This window comes from Zalophus californianus, chromosome 2, assembly GCF_009762305.2.
Source record: "Zalophus californianus isolate mZalCal1 chromosome 2, mZalCal1.pri.v2, whole genome shotgun sequence".
Taxonomy (NCBI): domain Eukaryota; kingdom Metazoa; phylum Chordata; class Mammalia; order Carnivora; family Otariidae; genus Zalophus; species Zalophus californianus.
Genome location: NC_045596.1, coordinates 21,400,073 through 21,420,842, shown reverse-complemented (window position 1 = coordinate 21,420,842; position 20,770 = coordinate 21,400,073). Strand labels below are relative to the sequence as shown.

General features: G+C 37.2%; 1 protein-coding gene across 12 annotated transcripts in view; it reads right to left on the bottom strand.

Moving 5' to 3' along the window:
• TBC1D19 (TBC1 domain family member 19) overlaps positions 1-20,770 on the bottom strand; it is a 196,658-nt gene that overhangs the window by 155,237 nt on the left and 20,651 nt on the right. For 6 of the 12 annotated variants that reach the window (XR_003520789.2, XR_003520788.2, XR_003520790.2 and 3 more), the window contains 3 exons: positions 11,446-11,518; positions 10,444-10,489; positions 4,252-4,327 (listed from right to left, as the gene is read on the bottom strand). Coding sequence is in view for 8 of the 12 variants with exons in the window: in XM_027598894.2 (XP_027454695.1) it covers positions 4,252-4,327; positions 10,444-10,489; positions 11,446-11,518 (195 nt within the window). In the remaining 4 variants the exon portion in view is untranslated. Of the gene's footprint in view, positions 1-4,251; positions 4,328-10,443; positions 10,490-10,729; positions 10,853-11,445; positions 11,519-20,770 lie in introns of all 12 variants that reach the window. The other 6 variants (XM_027598901.2, XM_027598903.2, XM_027598900.2 and 3 more) reach the window with 3 other exon arrangements.

Here is a 20,770-nt window from a genome sequence, read left to right as displayed (position 1 = left end):
TTTCTGATTGTAAAGAGCAAAGAACAACTTAATAAGGAAACACCTATGCCCAAGTCCTCCCTAGTGCTCCTACAGAATGTTTTGGCCACCTCCCCCACAGCACATAGCACTTTCTACCTTACATTACAACTATTTATGCCCATGTCTTCTTTCAATGATTAAACCATGAGTTACCCATAGGTGGAATCTTTATCTAATTTTTTTCTTTCTTTTAAGATTTATTTATTTACTTGGGAGAGAGAGAGGGGGAGAGCGAGCTGGGGAGAGGGGCAGAGGGAGACAGAGAGAGAAACCCAAACAGACTCCACGTTGAGCACGGAGCCCAACATGGGGCTCGATCTCACAACCCTGAGATCATGACCTGAACTGAAACCAAGAGTCAGATGCTTAACTGACTGTGCCACCCAGGTGCCCCATATCTAATTTATTTCTGAATCTTCATAGCACATAGTAGAGAGTCTTTTAGCAGGCATTCAGTAAAGATCTTTTAAATGAATATCACAATAATTGGTAGAAGAGATGGCAAGGTATTGAAGTACTGGTCAGGTATTAACATCTAAGGAGTATTGAACTGAAACCCAAAGTATAAAATAAACATCCATGAGTCCACAGTGATATAATAATATCAAGGAGTACTGAACTAAATTATTTCCTACACCAATAATTAATAATTATCATTAATTTGACATAAACTTCCTAAGTTCTTGCTACATAAAGGTCAGTATGTTAGATGTAATGGGTATAAAAAATGTTTTTAAATTGTTACTGCTTTCAAGAGGCTTATAACAAAAGTCAAAAAGATGTACATAGAGATTGCTATAATAGAATGCAATTTGTGATAAGAACCATAAAATGACAGTGTGCTACAAGAGTCCAAAACAGGGAGAGATTCTTTTCAACAGGGATGGTAACTATCACAGAGAAGAGATGTCATCTGAGCTGACCCTCACAAAATAGATGGATTTTCATAATGCTAAGCAGGCAGAAAGAGCTTTCCGGGACAAGAAAACAAAATAAGAAAAGTGTTAAAAGATGCAAGAGGGAAAGGCACAACGATTCCCTTGGAAGGGCACATAGGACAGTTATAAGAGAGCAAAGATTGATAAGGTAGAAGGGGAAGCTAGGGACAAACAGTAAAAATCCTTAAATGTTGCACTTTGGAAAAGGAACTTGTTAGGCATTCGTAGTCACTGAAGACTTGGGAGAAGGCAGTGAGATACGTTGTAAGGTTTCACCCACTTGCAGCTAAAGTTAATTGTAACAAGAGTACATATGACGATGGGGAGGGAGACAAGTTGAAAATCAGGATGCGAGTTAATGTCTGAAACAAAGTTAGCACTCAATAAAAGGCAGTCGTCCTCCTCATCATCGCTATGATCACCATGGTAATGGCCTTGATAATAAAAAAGGACGAAAAGGCTGTAAGACTATGGGAAGAAATAACTTACAGAACTTAATGACTATTTGGACATGGAAAACAGAGACCAAAGATATTTCAAGTATAAATTACTATAGTAATGATGAATTAATAGAAATAGGAAGGTCAGGAGGAGATGCTCATTTTAGGAATAACACAATAAACTCAGTTTTTGACATATTGAGTTTGACCTCACAGAAGAAATGTACAGTAGATAGTTGATTATAGAGGATTAGAGGCAAAAAAAGATGAGGCGGCAAAGAAGAGGGAAGCTGTGGAAACCTGAATGAGAGGACCTGAATGTTCTTAATAAACGAAGTGGCGAACGTTAAAAATATTTAAATGTTTAAAATGAGAGAGAGGTAGAATTAGGGGCTACACAAGCGTGAAAAACTGGGAAAACCTAACTGGAAAGCAGATAACGCATGATGAATAATAATAAAAGGACTGACAGGCAGTAAAATGAATCCACTGAAAGACAAAGAAATGGATTTAGACTAAACTGAGGGTAAACATAGAATTCATGTGACTTTCCTAAGTAATTCCACATTCTGGGAGAAGAAAATAGATGACAGAGGTAGGCTTAGGCTGACGACTGGAATGGCAGACAGAACAGAAGTCTAATGCGGCAAGAGACAATGAGGTGCCAGGGAGCACACTGCTGGAACGGGAGTTATGCCATCCGGACTACAAAGTGAGCCAACTGCCCAATACAACAGGGAGCTTAAGAACTAGATGACTCAGGAAGAGCAAATGAAAGAAGACAGGCAGACACTAACTGGCAGAGGAGGTATTTAGTGTGACCACAGTTAAAGAATCAATTATTTCAACAAATCCTGTTCCATGGGCTAAGCACTGTGCTGGATGCCGAGGATAAAAAAACACAGTCCCTGCTCTTAAAGAATGAATAATGTGGTGCAGGGATTGACAAGCTTCCTGTGAAAAGACAAACGGCAAATATTTTAGACTTTGCGGGTCATACGGTCTCTATGCAACTACTAACCTCTGACATTGCAGTGCAAAAGCACCCACTGACAATATGTAAATAAATGAATGAGACTATTTCCCAATAAAAGGTATTTTATTAATTCCTATAATTTTCACGGGTCACAGATATTATTCTTCTTTTGGCTTTTCTCCCAGTTGCAAATGTAAAGAAAATATTCTTAGCTTGCCTGCTGTACAAAAGCAGGTGGCAGGGCAGATCTGGCCCACGGGCTGCAGCGCACCAAGCCCTGAGTGAATGGGCAAGTCTGGGAAGAAAAGAGAGGAGTGGCATGTATCTATAAACGATACATACACTTACCCTTCCTATGCGTTCTCAGCAACTAGCAGCAGGCTTGAAGAATGGACCTATGATTTACCTCTTTGCCTCTTCTTTTCCATCATGATAGGAAAATAACTTTATTATCTTCTTTCCTATACCTAATATGCTAAAACTGATACTTTCTCCAAACCCTTTGGAAATTTTCAGATTTCACCAAAAAAATATTCAGACCCAATCTTTTTATTTTTTTGAGTTTATATCTTTACAACAAAAGATCGAACAATTTTTTCACACATGTATCATTTAATGATTTTGCTTTATGACATATCAATAGTACTGTCTGATTGTTAGACCTAAAGGTACCACCCAGAGATACAAACATATTACATATTTCCTCAAATATCTCCATGTTTCTTGTTTATATTGCTTCCTTTCACCATCCGATTTTGAGAGCTTTTAAAATGAAAATAAAAGTTGAAAAATAAAAAAGCTGCCCCACACCCACTGCTTGGATTGTGATAACTCAAAGCAGCAGATTCTTTCTCAGGAGCAGAACGAACCACTGTGACAAGTGAAGCTGGGTGATGGGTTTATGGGAGTTCTTTGGGGTATATTTGAAATTTTTCATGATAATCTCTGAGACCACAGTTGAGAAAGGTCGACTGTGTGGTGCCCATTAAACCCCTTGGCAGCGGTAGAGAGTCACACTCAGTAGCGCGAGGAAGGCTTGCAGAGGTGCGCCAGGCCACACTGAGGTGAATGGTCCAGAAGGCAGGGGCATGTGACAGGGCCTAAGTTTCTACTTTAACAGTTTTTTACAGTTTTTCTGTTTAAAAATCATTCTTTTTTGGGCACCTGGGTGGCTGAGTCGGTTAAGTGACTGCCTACGGCTCAGGTCATGATCCCGGAGTCCTGGGATCGAGCCCCCCTTCAGGCTCCTTACTCAGCGGGGAGTCTGCTTCTCCCTCTGACCCTACCCCCTCCTGTGCTCTCTCTCTCACTCTCTTTCTCAAATAAATAACATTAAAAATCTTAAAAAAATGAAAATAAAATCATTTATTTTTTTAAAGTGAATTTTAGTTGTTTCAGCCCATTTTAGGTAGCAGGTTCATCTGAGTTCTGTGACAGAATACAGTGAGTATACAGCAGCTTGCTGTGAGAACAAACCCGTTTCAGATACAGTATCGGTATCACTGGCTTCAAAAGCCAATATTTTAAGGGAAGAGTGAGTCAGTTCATTCCCATTTCATTCTTTTACTATCACAGAGCAGGAGGAATAAACGGTCACATAATACTTTTATCACATTTAAAATTTCAGGCCAGTACGGTACATGATTTTTTCTTCCTTCTACTCAACATTTTCAGGATTACTGTAGTTAAGTAGGTGTGCTCCTTAGTTGCTAAAAGTAGAAAGGAAGAGCATGCAAATACTATTCACATCGCTGGACTGGTTCTTACCCGGGCTTCCATATAATGAATAATATATACTCCTGACGATTAGGATCTTTCATTCTGTATTATATAACTTAGCATGGAAAAATAAAATTAAAAATGAACAATAGCCAACCTGTGCTTTCCTCATGTAAACCAAAGGTTCTTTCAGATGTTCAGGAGGTGCAGCAGGATGACTAGGTAAAGGAAACCTAGGGATAAAAACAGGCAGCTAAATATTGTGCATTATCTTGATAACTAATTAATTCTCTTTGTTAGAAATTACTTACCTCTGTGGTCCATGTCATAAATGAAATAGAATATCTGTTAGCAATTTTGTGTGTTTATAGAAGGCACAACAACATGATAAAGCTTTCTTATCCTGCTAATACTGTAGTTTTAGATTAGCAATTTACTTGTTAAAAGTTGAACTGCACAATAATCTGAATTCATAATCTGAAGTAATTTTAAAATTACTTAGTTTTGTAAATGCTCATGTAAAAATTGTCAGAGCTGTTATTTTTAGCATATAAATATTGTAACATTTAGAGGAATTTTTTAAGGTTGAAAAAAATCCATGAACTTGCTAACATATCAACTGTTTTCATTTATCCCAATTTCCTTTTCCATATGATTACATATTTTTTACATAGTTGAAATGATAATATAAATACCATCTTTAAAAGAGCCATGTTTTAATATATAATACATGAATTTAATAAAAATTTAAAAGTGTTAATGTCTTGTTTTCTAGGTAACTTTACATTCATATTCAAAATGCACTGTTTTTATTAAGAAAACATTTACTTATTCAACAAATATTTGAGCCATTCTAGGTACTAAGTATACGGTGGTAATTGAGACAACACCCCCTGTTCTCATATACCTAACATTCTAGTGAAGAAAGACAGTCAATAATTATAAAAAGAAACAAATTAATAGAACAATATCAGATAGTAATACATGCTATAAGAAAATGAAAGCAGGGTAATGAGATAGAAGTGATGTGCAAGGGTAGGTATCTAGGGGAGCTAATACTTGAACTAAGACATAGGTGAGAAGGAGCTGACCATATAAAGATCTAGGAAAAGAATAGTTCAGGCAGAGGGGCAGCAAGCACAGGACCCTGAGTTAGGAACATTTGGAATGTTTAAAAATCAGAAAAAGCCAGAATGGTTGGAATATAATGATTGAGACACAGTGACATGAAATCACAGAAAGCACAAAAGGAAAATGTAACAGTTCAACATTTACTTAGAGATTCCAGTGTCTTTCACAAGAACAAATAACTCCTACTGAAATTAGTCATAACACTTGTACCTACAGCAAAGCAACCATGTTCCAATACTCAAGAACCGCACAGTGAATTTTCCTTTCTTTTTTTAAAATTTTATTTATTTATTTTTATTTATTTGACAGAGAGAGACAGCGAGAGAGGGAACACAAGCAGGGGGAGTGGGAGAGAGAGAAGCAGGCTTCCCGCTGAGCAGGGTGCCCGATGCAGGGCTCGATCCCAGGACCCTGGGATCATGACCTGAGCCGAAGGCAGACGCTTAATCAACTGAGCCACCCAGGAGCCCCACACACAGTGAATTTTCAAGAAATGCCTCATCCAAAGTGGGACACCAACATGTAAAGTGTTTATGACATACCAAGCTTAATTAAACCTACCCCAGGACCTAAGAGTAAAATGCTCAACTGTCCAAAGGAAACATTTCTGGAATAGAAAAAGCAACCTGTTCAACCCAATTTTTAAAACAGTTTCACTAATTACTTCTAGCTAATTGTTTTTTCCACTAAAATCTGTACTCCATGTACCTAAATAAATCTTTCCCCACTCACAAATGAAAAAATAATGATATATATACCTCAATATTTCTTCATATATGCAAGATAGTTTAAAAACCATATATTTCATACTGTTCATTATATCATTTGTAAGGGACCCATACTTTAGAATTAAATATTGTTTCAAAATCCCTTCATTTTAATGATAATTATTTCTAAATTTAATAAAACTTAGAAATTTAGGATTGAAACTTGAGAGAATTTCTGATAATCTTGTTATTTAGTACACAAAGAAGTTTATCCATAAACAGGTAAGAAGAGAGAGCAACCCAAAAATCATTAATGTTAAGCCAAATCAAGTTAGATTTTTATTCATTCAGAAATATTTAATAAGAACCTACTAAGTGTTTAAGGTAATAGAAATATCAGTAAACACAATAGGCTAAAATTCTGTCCTTGTAGAGCTCATGTTTTTATATGAAGAGATGAAGGTTGAAGAAACTTGTGCATCACTCTTGACTCCTGCCTCTTCCTGTGCCTTAAGTCCCTGGAAATACTTCTCTTTTTTCCACCCACTGACAGACAACCAACATCTCTTGCCTGTATTCATCTGACAGGTTCTTAAGCAGTCTCCCCTCCTTCCATACAATTTTCAACCTACTTGCCAATTTGGCTATTTAGCCAAGAGCAATGTATTCCTTATTCACCAGTAACTGCATTTCCAGTGTCTAGCATAATGCACGGCACATACTAGATAACCAGTACATTAGTGAGTGAATATAATATGCAAATATGATCATGTCACTACTCTGCTTAAAATTCTAAAATGACACCCAAATGCTCTTAGGATCCAGTCTAAGAAAGTTTAGAGGGGCGCCTGGATGGCTCAGTCGGTTAAGCAGCTGACTTTTGGTTTCAGCTCAGGTCATGATCTCATGAGTCGTGGGATCAAGTCCCAAGGCTGCACCCGGCATGGAGTCTGCTTGAAAAATTCTCTCCTTCTGCCCCTCTCCCAGCGCAGCTCCCACGTGTTCTCCCTCTCAAATAAATCAATCAATCTGATAGACAGATAGCAAGCCTTGAGGGAGAAGCACATCCCCACCTACATATCTGGGATCATCCTTCACCATGTCCCTTTCCCCGTACCACTCAGCCATACAACTTCGCTCCTCCAATGTGCCACACTTTTCCACTTCTAAATCTCTAAGCTTGTTGCTCCCTTCTTCCTAAAGCACTTTTCTTCTCTACTCCTTCCCCTGACTAATGCTACCTTAGCTTTTTTATCTCAATCAGAATATTGTTTCCTTCGGTAAGCCATCATGATGTACCCAGCGTGAGTTAATTGCCCGCCCTGTGTGTTCTGCGTACTTCCTCATCATAGTACTTATACTGTACTATAATTGCCTCCTTAAACCGTGTGTGCTCCACTGAGATATAAGCTCCATGAAAGCAAAGACTATGCAGCTTGTTCATCATCCTCAATTCCTAGCTCAGTGCATAACACATAGCAAGTACATTTAAAGTAACATTCAAAAGAAGGCAACGAAGAACTATATGATTAGTATTTTGGAAGTACTCTGGTCTACTGCCTGACACTCTTCCAGCAAATGCCATGAATGTCTATAAAGACTTAACCATATCTTGTGGTCTAGTGAAAGGTACACATTATCTAAAATCTTTCCATTTTTGGTCCACTACTGTTCAACATTCACACCTCTCTAAAGTATGGCAGATATTTGCATCTATCTACTATAAAAGTAGACTATGGTATATGTTTTTATAATATATACCTATATAGAAAGACTTTAAAAAGGTTTATTTATATTCCTTCAAGGATGATAGGTAACCTAATGCTTTATCAACTGTTCTACACAAAGTACAACTAAGACAGAAAAAAAGGTGCATGTTCCATGTAAAGACTGTCTTAATTAAATCTTTTTAGTAAGTTTAGGATTAATAACTACTGGGTATACTCAATTCAACAAATATTTATTGTGTGTTAGCATTGGTTGGTGGCCCAATAACTACCTACCTGCTGACTCAATACCATTTATTTGAAGGTACTAAAAGAAATATAAAATATAATTCTTGTTTCATAACACTTTTAATCCAGGCAAGAGATAAGATAAACACATACGTGAGATGTAGTATCAAACAGCTGGAGGTCAAGACCCATTCACTACCATTTACTAGCCATATGATCTTCAGTAAACTATTTAAGTAATTTGAGCCCCAGTTTTCTCTTCTGCAAAATGGTTATAATAATAAATTCCACAATCATAGAGTTGTTGTGAAGATTACATTCCATAAGGCAATGTATTTAAAGTGCTTAGCACAGTGCTTACATAAAAGGCTCATTTAATTATGTAAATTGCCTATTAAATATTAACACAACAATAATTAAATAAGATTGATCCCATGACCCCCAAATCATGACCTGAGACGAAACCAAGAGTCGGTCATTTAACGGACTAAGCCACCCAGGCACCCCAATTAAGTAGTCAATTTTAAGTGGGAAGAACTAACCTAGGCTACAACTAAAGTTTCAGGTAAATAACAGAATACAAAAATTCTTCTCTCTCTTTAAACAAGAATTAGACAAAAATTTCTTTTGACATGTTTACTAAAATGAAGTGAACAATTTTCAGGTATCATCTGTATAGTTCATGTGTCTACACCTTTATTAGGTAAGAACGTATTTTTTCTACTCTGTTTAACCTAGTGAATTCTTCAACTTTACTTTTTGCGCTCTCTACTTGTCCATCTAATGGTTTCTGCCAGTGAAAAATGCAACACAATATACTAAGTCCACTTTATTCTTCTGATTTATGTTAGGGGAAACATTTCTTCTCCACCCTGGATGTGTCCTTCCCTGTGAAAAGAGCTCCATTACTGTCACATTCTGGGCCTCTCTCCAGGGTTTTACTTGCTACACCACAGAAGAGGTTTAGTGCCTTATCCAACTTTTAAATTTTGGAGTACTAAACTGAACATGCTCACCAATGTTATTTAACTGGAAGATTAAGTCCATTTAATTCTGGAGTTCAGTTAAAGGACTCATTTTGCTCTTGCACTAAGCTGTGTCCTCTTATCTAGTCTTTATCAGTAATCAAAGTATAATTTTGATCACCCACTTGCCTTTATGTTTTATCTTCTCAATTTCTTCAAAACCCAAATGAGTAAAAAAGATAGTATTATTTACTCCTTCAAAAATCCCAACAAGTTATTCAAAAATATTTATTTAATGTCTATTGTTAAGGTACTGAAAATAAGACAATGAATGAAATACTGTCCCTGCCATTAAGTAAAAAGGCATTCACTGTTCACTCATTGAACAATTTTCAGGAATGGATTAGACTACAAAAATAGCAATCACCCGTAAAATCTCCTCAGATGAGAAGCCACTGTTTGTAATTACATACAACCAGATGCTTTTATTCCACCAGTATTGGAAACAAAGAACGTTAACAAGCTTCCTGTATAATAGGCAAAGAGAAAAATCACCATGTTCATATTAATTTAAGTAACCTGTGGCATCTCTATACATATCGTACACTTAAAACCTTACTTACCATGATAAACATCTATTCCTTGGTGACTAGTACCAGGGATATGGTCACAGTCAACTTCAATAGCACTTAAATATATTATTTAAGAATTTATAAATCAACTGGGAAAATGGTGACAAGCAAAGAAGTAAATACTAATTTTTAAAATGTGCGTCCAAGCACAGGTCCACAGGCCTTCATCTGCGTCTCTGTTTTAGAAACAGTTCTGATAAACTAGATTATCTTGTTTCCCAGTTAACAGCAGATTAGAAGGGACAAGTTAGGAACAGAAGTGTTAGAATCTAGAGAATGCTAAAGACACAGGCACACTGATAGCAGTAAAAAAAAAAAAAAAAAAAAAAAGACGTAAGAACTCCATTAGACTATAAACTCCATGAGGGTAGGAACTGAGTTCTTGTTCTATACTATATTCCCAGTGCCTAGCATAGTGCTAGGTAGGTGCTCAATAAATAACTAATGAACAATGGAATACTGAATAAACTATAAAAGCTAACTCTAGATCTTTATTCTTTATAAGGACAGTTTTATATACCTCAACAGACTCTGAGGGCAAGTCCAGATTAACAAAAACACTGATTTTCTTAATAATGACACCAATTTTGCAAAAAAAAAAAGTAATTATATTTAGAATGGTTGCTTTATAAAGACAGAAAAAGGGTAATATCCAAAATGGCAACAATTAAAAGAAGTTGATAAGCTTCAGTTATCTGAAATAGTAACTTATTTCCCTAACCTACACTGGATAAATGAATTGTTAATATAAAAATTTTGGTGGTAAAAACCCCACCTATTCATTGTTCATTCTCAGGCAGGACTGTAATTTTTAAATGTATTAACTTATGTGAAATGTTATATAAATACTAATGAAAAATAACAATATAACGAGTGTACACAGCAATACTATATTCATTACTTACAAAGTAAATACAGCTAAACATAACAGTATCTCAAAATAGGTAGGAAAAACTCACACACTCAGCTCACTATAAACAGCATTCTGAAGTTTCTTCTCCCAACCTATTTTTTAAAAAAAGAATAAAATATAGGAATGTGTTAGTTTTAAAAATAAGCATACATTATAATTAATCTCACTAAAACTCTAACATCATATTCATTCGTGAAAGAATTTTATCAATTGCCAACTGCTGTGTAAGTGTTATTAAGGAATTATTTCCTATACATACACTATGTCCATTGGCAAACACTGAGTAGCAAAATTATCAGTATGACACTATTTTTTAAGTAAAACTATTGTACCATTTTCTCAGGATGGGAGAAATCCTTCTTCCATTGCTCAATGAACACCAAAACAGTGCTGGCTACCACACTACTAGTACTATCAGGAATGTGCCAAGGGAAGGGCAAGGAACAGCCAAGCACCTGACAAAGATAGATCATAAGCAATTAGTTACAACTACCTAGTCAGTAAACTCCTGAACAACAGAAACATTATTATGAGGTACCATTAGACCAGTGAGCTTGGCTGCTAATTACTTGAATTTTTCTGGGTAAGTAAACCACTTAACATCTCAATTTCTGTGTGCAAAGGTTAGAATAGGGAACTTCTCTTCTTGCTCTAAAAGAAATTAGGATTTTCTTTTCTTTTCTTTGAAAGGATAGAAAAGAGGAAGGGGAAAAAAGTGTAGAAGGAAAAGAAACCACAAATGAAAAGTAGAAGAGGAATGCTTAGAGAGGGAGATCCTTCATACATTGAGGATGTATGTTGATCCGGAAGTAAACAGCATTCAAAACTGATTAATTTAATGCAGTGATTCCCACAGTGTTCCTGAATTTTTGCAGCATTTTATTGAAATATCTGAAAGTTCTGATTCTCATCAAATAGAAACCTATCCACCCACTGTTTCACACTTTTTAATGAGTAATTGGAAGTTTGAGGATAAAATATTCCCTCCAAATAAAGTATTTCCTTATTTTGCCTTAAAGAATTAGGAGGAAAAAAGCAACTTACAAACCTGATATTTTAAAGAATTCCTTAATATCTTCTTTTAGTGATTCAAGTTTAATCTCAGGTCTCTGAAGACAGGCCTAATTTTAGAAAGAAGAAGAAAAAGAAGAAAGGAAAAGACAGAAGTCAAAAGTAAGTCATTTGGGTTGATATTTAATACGAGTGAAAATTTTAAAAAGGATGTCCAGATGTGCATACTATTTTAAAAATCCCTTTTTGAAGTCAGAGCACTTTAGAATTATCTAAATAGCTCATAAGAGAGAGGACTTTTTCATCTACTCTTAAAATACAGGATCTGTGATGGTACACTGCAGTCTACTCAAAATATAAAAACTTGCAGCTTATGAATACTTAAATTTTTATCTTATGAATATTTAATATCTATTTTCCTAGTAGGAAAAATACTCAGATTTTATAAATTCATTCTCTTAATATTATATCAAACATATACGGTGGCATTTACACCTAAGGACCAAAAAAGCCAGTTGCATCCCTTATAAATAGATCTTTGAAAAGTGTCTTCCTCTTCAGATTGCTGCTCAATGCAAACCTTCATTTGTTGTGCATATTTATGGAAAACACAGAAAACTATTAGTTCACAAATACTTATTAGTGTCTCCTTCATCTTTAAGTGCATGCTTTCTAGCCTATTGGTTTTTCACACTGTAATTTTAACAAAAAGTAATAATTTCTCCAATTTATAATGGCTTTGATTATTTTCAGTGTTGATCTTTCATCACCTAGCTCTTTCTATTAAGTTCTAAAAGTCTATTTCTTAAGAAGGCAGTAATTTTAGGATAACTCATGATAAGCATTTCAAACCTAAGAAATCAAAAATTGATCTTATCTTCCACTCATACTTTGTTCCTTCTCTTCTATTTTTTAATCTTCATCAGTGAAATTAACATGCACTAGATCTTCTAAGTCAGAAACTTCAGTTATTCTTAATTTCACTCTAACTCCTCAAAGATTCCACCTCTTTCTGGGAAGATGGCTTTGGAGGCAGTGAGTTATTTTTTGGTTTGCGTAGTTTTTTGTTTTATTTTTTAATCTCCCTGATTTCCACATAAAAACAAACCAAGCAACCGAATAGGAAAACCAAAATCCCATGGAAAACATTTATAAAACTTGGGGATGATAAAGTTAAAATACAAACAGCTAGGGACAAACCAACAGCCACAGACCTGTATGGTATTAGCATTTGTGCAGGAAAAAGCAAAAGGAAGCAGTGGGATATGTGATGGATGTGAAAACAGGAGGAACCCCAAAATAGCCAACACTGTTTTCACTGGAACATATGAAAAGCCAATTTTAGAACAGGAGCTAAAACTTGGAGGGGTTTTGCCTAACTAAAGATAGCAGATGAGGTGTGAAGAGACTGTGGCAGCCTAGCACCTATGAATTCTTGACACTGACTAACCAGCGCCCTCTTTCCAAACGAGGCCATAATGAGGAGAAAATACTGATAGAGTAATAAAAATTGAGGATGACAAAGAACCAATGCATTACCTTGAAAACCAGTAAATAAAGGAAAAGGCATGTATCTTGCCTTTCCTACAGAAACTGCATCACAGGGTAACTAAATAATAGATAAGGGGAAATTCTCTTGATAAAAGTATTCCAGCTAATAACTAAAACAGATGTGATATAATTAGAATATCACCATTTTGCAGCCCCTAATAAATTACTAATTCTAGGCATTGAGAAGAAACAGCTGTTAACAATGCAAAAGAAAACCAGATATTATGTGCTTCTTAACAAAAGAGCACTCCACTTGCCAACAGTCATGGCCAAAGGGATGACACCTCAGTCTGACCAAGACCCTGGTCCAGCTGTCAATTTACAAGCCATACAAAGGACAGAGGAACATGTTAAGCTGCACCATGAGGGTGCAATCAGAAAAACCCATGATATGAGATATACCAAAGGTCAAATGGCTCTGTTCTTTAGCTCATAAAGTGTAAGGAAAACAAATGGAAGGAGAGAAAACCTGTAGATTTAAAAAGACATATCAAAAAAACTTCTTTAGGGGTGCCTGGGTGGCTCAGTCGGTTAAGCAACTGACTTTTGGTTTGGCTCAGGTCATGATCTCAGAGTTGTAGGACTGGCCCCAAGCCAGGCTCTATGCTCAGTCCGCTTGAGATTCTTTCCCCTTCCCTCTCCCTCCCCTCTGCTCCTCTGCCGACTCCTGTTCACGCGAGCTCTCTCTCTCTCAATCTCAAATAGATAAATCTTTAAAAAAGTTTAAAAATTAAAAAAATTTTTTTAACTTTTTAATTGGCAAGACCAAGTTAGAGTGTCTTCATGTGAGGGATATATATTCGGTCAATAAAACTATTAAAAAATGCAGGAAAGTGATTACCATAAAAATCAGGCTGCTTGGGAGAAAGGAGTTTGTGATTGGGGTGGGGCAAATGGAGGGGTTTCTGGTTTGGCTGGCAAAGTTTCATTTTTTTACCAGGGTGGTTGTTACAATGTCATTCATCTTATAATTGATGACATTACAGGTTTGTATTATACTAGAATGTTTTATTTTACAATAAAAAGCTATCAAAAAGGAAAAGGAAAAATATGTTTCCCAATTTATTCCTTCTCTCCATTCTAAAGTCCCACACTTAAGCCTAAATCCTCATCATTTCTCATTTGGATCACTGTAACAGCTTCCGAACCATACATCTTGCCAATTTATTCAAACTGCAGCTACTCCCCACCTGGCATTTTTACCTCCCTTAGTCTAGTTTTTCTTCTTTCTTACCATTTATTACCTCCTTATACGCCATATGATTAATGTATTTACTATGTTTATTGGTATATTTTCTACCATCCTACATTAGAAGTGATAAACTCCACTAAAACAGATATCTTTGTCTTTCTGCTCACTGTTATGGCTCAAGTGCTTAGAATAGTTACTTTCACACCGTAGGTGATCAGTAAATGTTTATTGAGTAAATGAACCAATTTCTCCCTTTAATAATCCATCCTCCAGCATTTTCTTCCTGAAACACAAGGCTTTCCTAACTGCAAATCTCAATAGCATAAACAAGAAATCTAAATTTTTCAACAAGGCACACTTGGCCCTTCACAGTGCAGACCAAGTTATCTTTCCAAATTCATCAGCTGCTCTTCCACCAAGCTAACAACATCCTGTCTTTTGTCACACCTCCTCCCCCCAAGACACCCTCCTATTTAGTCGCAGTGGACTACATTCACTGATTCCCCCAACTGTTAAATATTTTAAGGGTTCCAGGCTTTTGTTCATGTTGCTCTTCAGATGCAAGTGCTCCCTCACCACCCTGGCAAATACCTACTAGCTTCCAAGACATCCCTCAAATACCGCCTCCTTTCTCAGTTTGTCTCTACCACTTACCTACAAAGATAGTACACTCGGTTCCTCTGGTACAGCACTCATCAGATTATATTGTCATTTTCAGCTCACCTATTCTTCTTTTTGACTCTTAAATTCAAAGGGCCATGACTTCATTTTTGCCTCGCAGGCACGGACTCAGTATTAATTGTTGCTTGACAAAATTATATTGATCAAACCATGTGCTATCCTTTTTATCCAATTTTCACCCAAATAAACAAGGAACTTTATAAAAGTTATTTTTAACTAAGGAGACCGGTTTCCGGTCTGTTATTCCTAGGATTGTAAAAGCGGCAAAACCTTGCTCATTATTCAAAAGTATCAAAGCAAAAGGAAACAGGTTTTCTCTTACTAAGTCTGTATTTGGAAATGACTCTGAGGTGGCATAATTAAAAGAATTTCAAGAGAAAAAATTGGTTATTCCTTCTAAACATTTTCAATATTTTAAGGTTGCTAGACCTCCTAGATATATTTTTTAATCAAAGGCAAACCAAATTCATAATCATCAATGTTATTATAAAAATCTTGAGAAATTTGGGGCACCTGGGTGGTTCAGTTAGCTGGGCATCCGACTCCTGATTTCAACTCAGGTCACGATCTCAGGGTCATGGGATTGAGCCCCATATTGAGCTCTGCGCCGAGCATGGAGCCTGCTTGAGATTCCCTCTCTCCCCCTCTGCCCCATCCCCCCACTCACAGTCTCTCAAAAAAGAAAATTGAGAAATTTGAAAATCAAAAGCAGGCCAGTGACAGGAGGACAACATGGTAAGGCAGTTTTCAAACATGTTTCAGCAGCATAACGCTTTTTTCAAATGAAATCTGAACCCAATTAAAAATCCTACTATAAAAAAAATCTACTATATGAAACATATTGAAAGTGATATTAGTAGACAATGAAAATAAGTATTCTCTCATTGACTAAGGTATAATTACATTATAAGCACATAGCTTTATTATGATATAGCCTCAATATCCAATCTGTTTTTGTATTTGGTTTTGGTTGCTCAACATAAAGAAGAAGTCTTGATTCACAGAGATAAGTTGTTGCACTTTTAATAGCCTTCTTGGCAATCTCAGCACACTCCCAAATTAAACTGCTGTGGGAAATCGAAAGAGGAGTACTTGGAAATTTTATTTTGAAAACAAATCATTGAAGGGGCGCCTAAGTGGCTCAGTCAGATAAGCGTCCAACTTTTGATTTCAGCTCAGGTCATGATCTTAGGGTTGTGGGATTGAGCCCTGTGTCAGACCCCACACTCAGCCTGGAGTCTATTTGAGATTCTTTCTCTCCTTTTCCCTCTGCCTCTTCTCCCACTCATTCTCTAAATCAATCAATTAATCAATAAAATCTTTAAAAAAAAAACAAATCACTGATATTAGTTATCATAAATACAAAATCAGACAAAGAGCTTCTGATGCTTATGACTCTCAGAACTACACATATCATGGATATTACTACCACATGATGGCTCACTTGTCCCACATCAGTGCAGTATACCATGAAGGGAGCCTCTCTGAGCAGATGCACCTGTGCTCTGCCTACCCCCTGCAGGAGTACCCTCACTTGCACAATGAAATATGAACGCACATGTGCAAACCCAAATATTTTGAAAGACCAGCGCAGAATTATATCCTTCCTCATCAATGACACAGTTACAAGTGTCTCTAATATATGAAGATGATGAAAGCAACAGCATTTTTTCCTGGGACTTCTCTAGAGACAAGTTAACTTGGAAGCATAACAGTGGATTATGAAGTATTTAATATAACAACAAAGCATTTGAAAGAGTGGTGCTTCTTAATATATTTTTTAAATTAAGAATTTTTAAATAAATAGGACATTTTCTGAGTCCTTGGGTATAAAAGATTTTAAAACTATTTGGGACTAAATGAGGACAGGATTTGGCATCACAAGATTTTGAATTATCTCTCTCTTTTATTTATTATCTTAGTATAATATATACAAGTATACAAGTCATTTGACTTGTATCTCAGTGTTCTTTATTTAATAGGGAAGGTAATACCTGAACTAGGTTATTGTGAAACTTAAATAAAAAAACTTTCAAAGTTATTTTTAGTTGGGAAGTCCAGTGTAAATTGAAGTTGTGTTATAAAATATGAGGTATCCAGCTGACAATGGACTAAACGTAAAAGACTAGCAGGGAGGGAGTGCCTGGAAGTAAAGGTTTTTTTAAAAATCTACAACAAAATTTAACCCTTTCTTTAAACAAAACACCTCTAACTCACTATAAGAGCTGGTAAAAATATGATAAAAAATATAATCCAGGGGTGCCTGGGTAGCTCAGCTGGTTAAGCATCTGCCTTTCGCTCAGGTCATGATCCCAGAGTCCTGCGATCAAGTCCATCAGGCTCTCTGCTCAGTGGGGAGGTTGCTTCTCCCTCTCCCTCTGCCTCCACTCACCCTGCTTGTGCTTACTCTCTCTGTCAAATAAGTAAAATCTTTAATATATATACGATATATATACATTTATATATTATATATATTTATATATTAATATATATATAAAATCCAGCAAGTGTTACATTACCCTGCATATATTCTTCACTCATTTATGTTGATATTTCTGACATCCTCCACCATTCTGCACTCTAAAAACACATGACCATCTTTGCTCCCGCTGCCCTTGACACACACACACACACACACACACACACACACACACACACAAATTCAGTTTCTTTCTACTTCCACCAGAACAGTCTTAATCCAAAGCACTGGCCACTGGCAATCTTAAATTTCTAAATCTGGTAAGTAAAGAAAACGAGAAGCAAAGTGGCTGATGTTGTGACTGAGTCCAAGAAGCTGGGAGGTAACCTGAGACTAAATACTGCATGAAGTACTAACCAGGGCATAGCAAGGTCTAAAACAGGGGTTCCAAGGATCTTTTAACTCCCTTTAAAGAGACCCCATCCTCTCCACTTCTCACTATGCCATCATGCAAATCCTGGACTTCATTTTTCTGTGTCTGAAGAATCACAGAATTTCAGGGTTAAAAGAAGCTACAGAGTTCTAGGTCAACTAACCATTTAATAAAACTCTCTTCTTCAAGTGGTTTTCTAGCTTAGAAACTCTAAACTAGGGTGAGAGTTAAGATGGCCAAGTGACAGGGAGACCCTGGGCTTGCCTCGTCCCTCAAACACAGCTAGACCAACATCAAATCATTTTGAACAACTAGGAAATCAATTTGAAGTTTAACAATCTGCACAATCAGAGGGAGATGCAAGGTTCAGAGTCGTGAACTGGGGTAGGGAAAAACCACCAGGCCGTGGAGGGAAGGGAGCCCTTTACATGGAGAGAAGTCAGGGAGAGAGGGGGAAAGAGCAGTGGGGAGGGTTCCTGCAAGACGCTGTGGTGTGGGGATCCCCTGGATCACACTGGGAGAGAACATGCCCCTTCCTGGAGTACATTTGGAAGAGGGTATATTGCCTCTCCAAGGACAAAAGGCCCATCAGGTGCCGCTGAGTGACTGTTCAACAGCCTGGGACAGAAGCTCACTTGGAGGGCAGAAAACCTGATCACAGTTTTTCGCTGTGATCATAGACTCCAGGCACCTGTGTGGCCCTGCAGCCGCTTTTCTGAGACAGAGCAGTGCCAGGCACAGCACTGTGAGGCTCTCCTCCAGGGGAGGGAAGTAGGTCCACGCCTTGTTAGGTCCTTTAAGATTTCAAGTTTTGAACCCCAGCCATGCCAGAGATAAAACACAGGAGAACTTTGGCTTGGGCACAGACAGATTGAGGGCAGGAATCTGACAGAAGCCTGGGACACAGGAGGGGAGACTGTTCGCTTTTCTATAAGAGCTTTCTGAACAACAGCACCCCTGAGTTCCCCTCCCTGGGGGAAGAAAGAGAAGGGTGATGCCATCTTCCCCCCACACACACCCCCTCACCCACCAGCACCATCAGACTTCAGAGAGAAACACAGTGCCCCCAGTGAAGGCTGGAGTTGCTTACAACAAACCCCACCCCCCTATGCCTGGTATGGGCATTTTTCCTAGGGCAGGTCTGACTGTGAGCCAGTGCAGCAGGCCTCTCCCCCAGAGGACGAACACAGGCCCTCTGCAAGTGTCAAGTCGAATGATCACAGAGTGCTCTAAAGCATCAGTTTCAGTTCTGGTGAAAATAGGACCAGGCTTTTGTTTTGTTTTGTTTTGTTTTTCCCCCCTTTCTTCTTTGGAATCAGGTTTATAGTTTTTTGTTCATTTGTTTGTATGTTTGTTTGTTTCCTTTTCTTGTTTTTTGGATCAGGCTGTTTTTTTTTCCTATTCTTTTTTTTTCCTTTGGAATCAGGCTTATAGTATTTTGTCTGTTTGTTTCTTTTCTGTTCCTTTTCCTTTTATCTTGATCAGGGTTTGTTTGTTTGTTTGTTTCAGGCTTATCTTAACAAACAAATCAAGGCACACCCAGTTAAAGGTCCAAACACTTCCCACAGCAAGCAAGGAGGAACTCTGCAGAGGACTGACCTGTGGGAAAGGGCAGCCAAAACACATTAGCAGAGTACACACAGAAACACTTCCTGAAGTGCCAGACCCTGGACAAGGTATGACCCCCTCCTTAATATAGTATTACTCTTAGGAGCAGTAAACATAACATGCAAAAGACAGAAACCTAGACAATGACAAAATGGAGGAATTCTCCCCAAAGTAAAGATCAAGAAGAAATCACAGCCAAAGATTTGCTCAAAACAGATATAAGCAATATACCTGATTAAGAATTTAGAACAAAACTCATAAGAATATTAGCCAGGCTTGAAAGAAGTATAAAAGACACCTTGCTGAGGAGATAAAAGACCTAAAAAGTAGTCATGATGAACTAAAAAATACCAAAACTGAGATGCAAAACTGACGAATGTAATCACAACACAGATGGAAGAAGCAGAGGAATTAACAGTTGATACAGAAGATAAAATTATTGAAAATAATGAAGCTGAAAAGAAGAGTGAAAGAAAACTATTAGATCATGAATACAGATTTAGGGAACTCAGCAATTCCACAAAGCACAATAATATCCATATCATAGGAGTCCCAGAAGAAGAAGAGTGGGGGAAAGGGACAGAAAGTTTATTTGAACAAATTATAGCTGAGAACTTCCCTAATCGGGGGAAGGAAACAGGCATTCAAGTCCAAGAGGCCCAGAGAACCCCCCTCAAAATCAACAAAAACTGGTCAACACCAAGACATATCATAGTGAAACTTGCAAAATACAAAGATAAAGAGAGAATTCTGAAAGCAGCTAGGGACAAAAGGTCCTTAACCTACAAGGGTAGACACATAAGGTTAGCAGCAGACCTGTCCACAGAAACTTGGCAGGCCAGAAAAAAGTAGCATGATATATTCAACATGCCAAATGGGAAAAACATGCAGCCAAGAATACTATATCCAGCAAGGCTGGCATCCAGAATGGAAGGAGAGATAAAGAGTTTCCAAGACAAGCAAAAACTAAAGGAGTTCATGAATACTAAACCAGCTTTGCAAGAAATATTAAAGGGGACCCTTTGAGCAGGAAAGAGAGGCCAAAAGCAACAAAGACTAGAAAGGAACACAGACAATCTACATGAAAAGTGACTTTATAGGTAATACAGTGGCACTAAATTCATATCTATCAATAATTACTCTAAATGTAAAGGACTAAATCTCCAATCAAAGAACATCGGGTGTCAGAATGGATAAAAAATAAGACCCATCGACATGCTGCTTACAAAAGACTCATTTTAGACCCAAAGACACCTCCAGATTGAAAGTGAGGGGGTAGAGAACCATCTATCATGCTAGTGGACATCAAAAAAAAGCTGGAGTAGCCATACTTAGACAAACTAGATTTTAAAAGAAAGACTGTAATAGATGCAGAAGGGCACTATATCATAATAAAGGGGTCTATCCAACAAAAGATTTAACAACTGTAAATATTTATGTCCCCAACTTGGGAGCAACCAAATATATAAATCAATAAC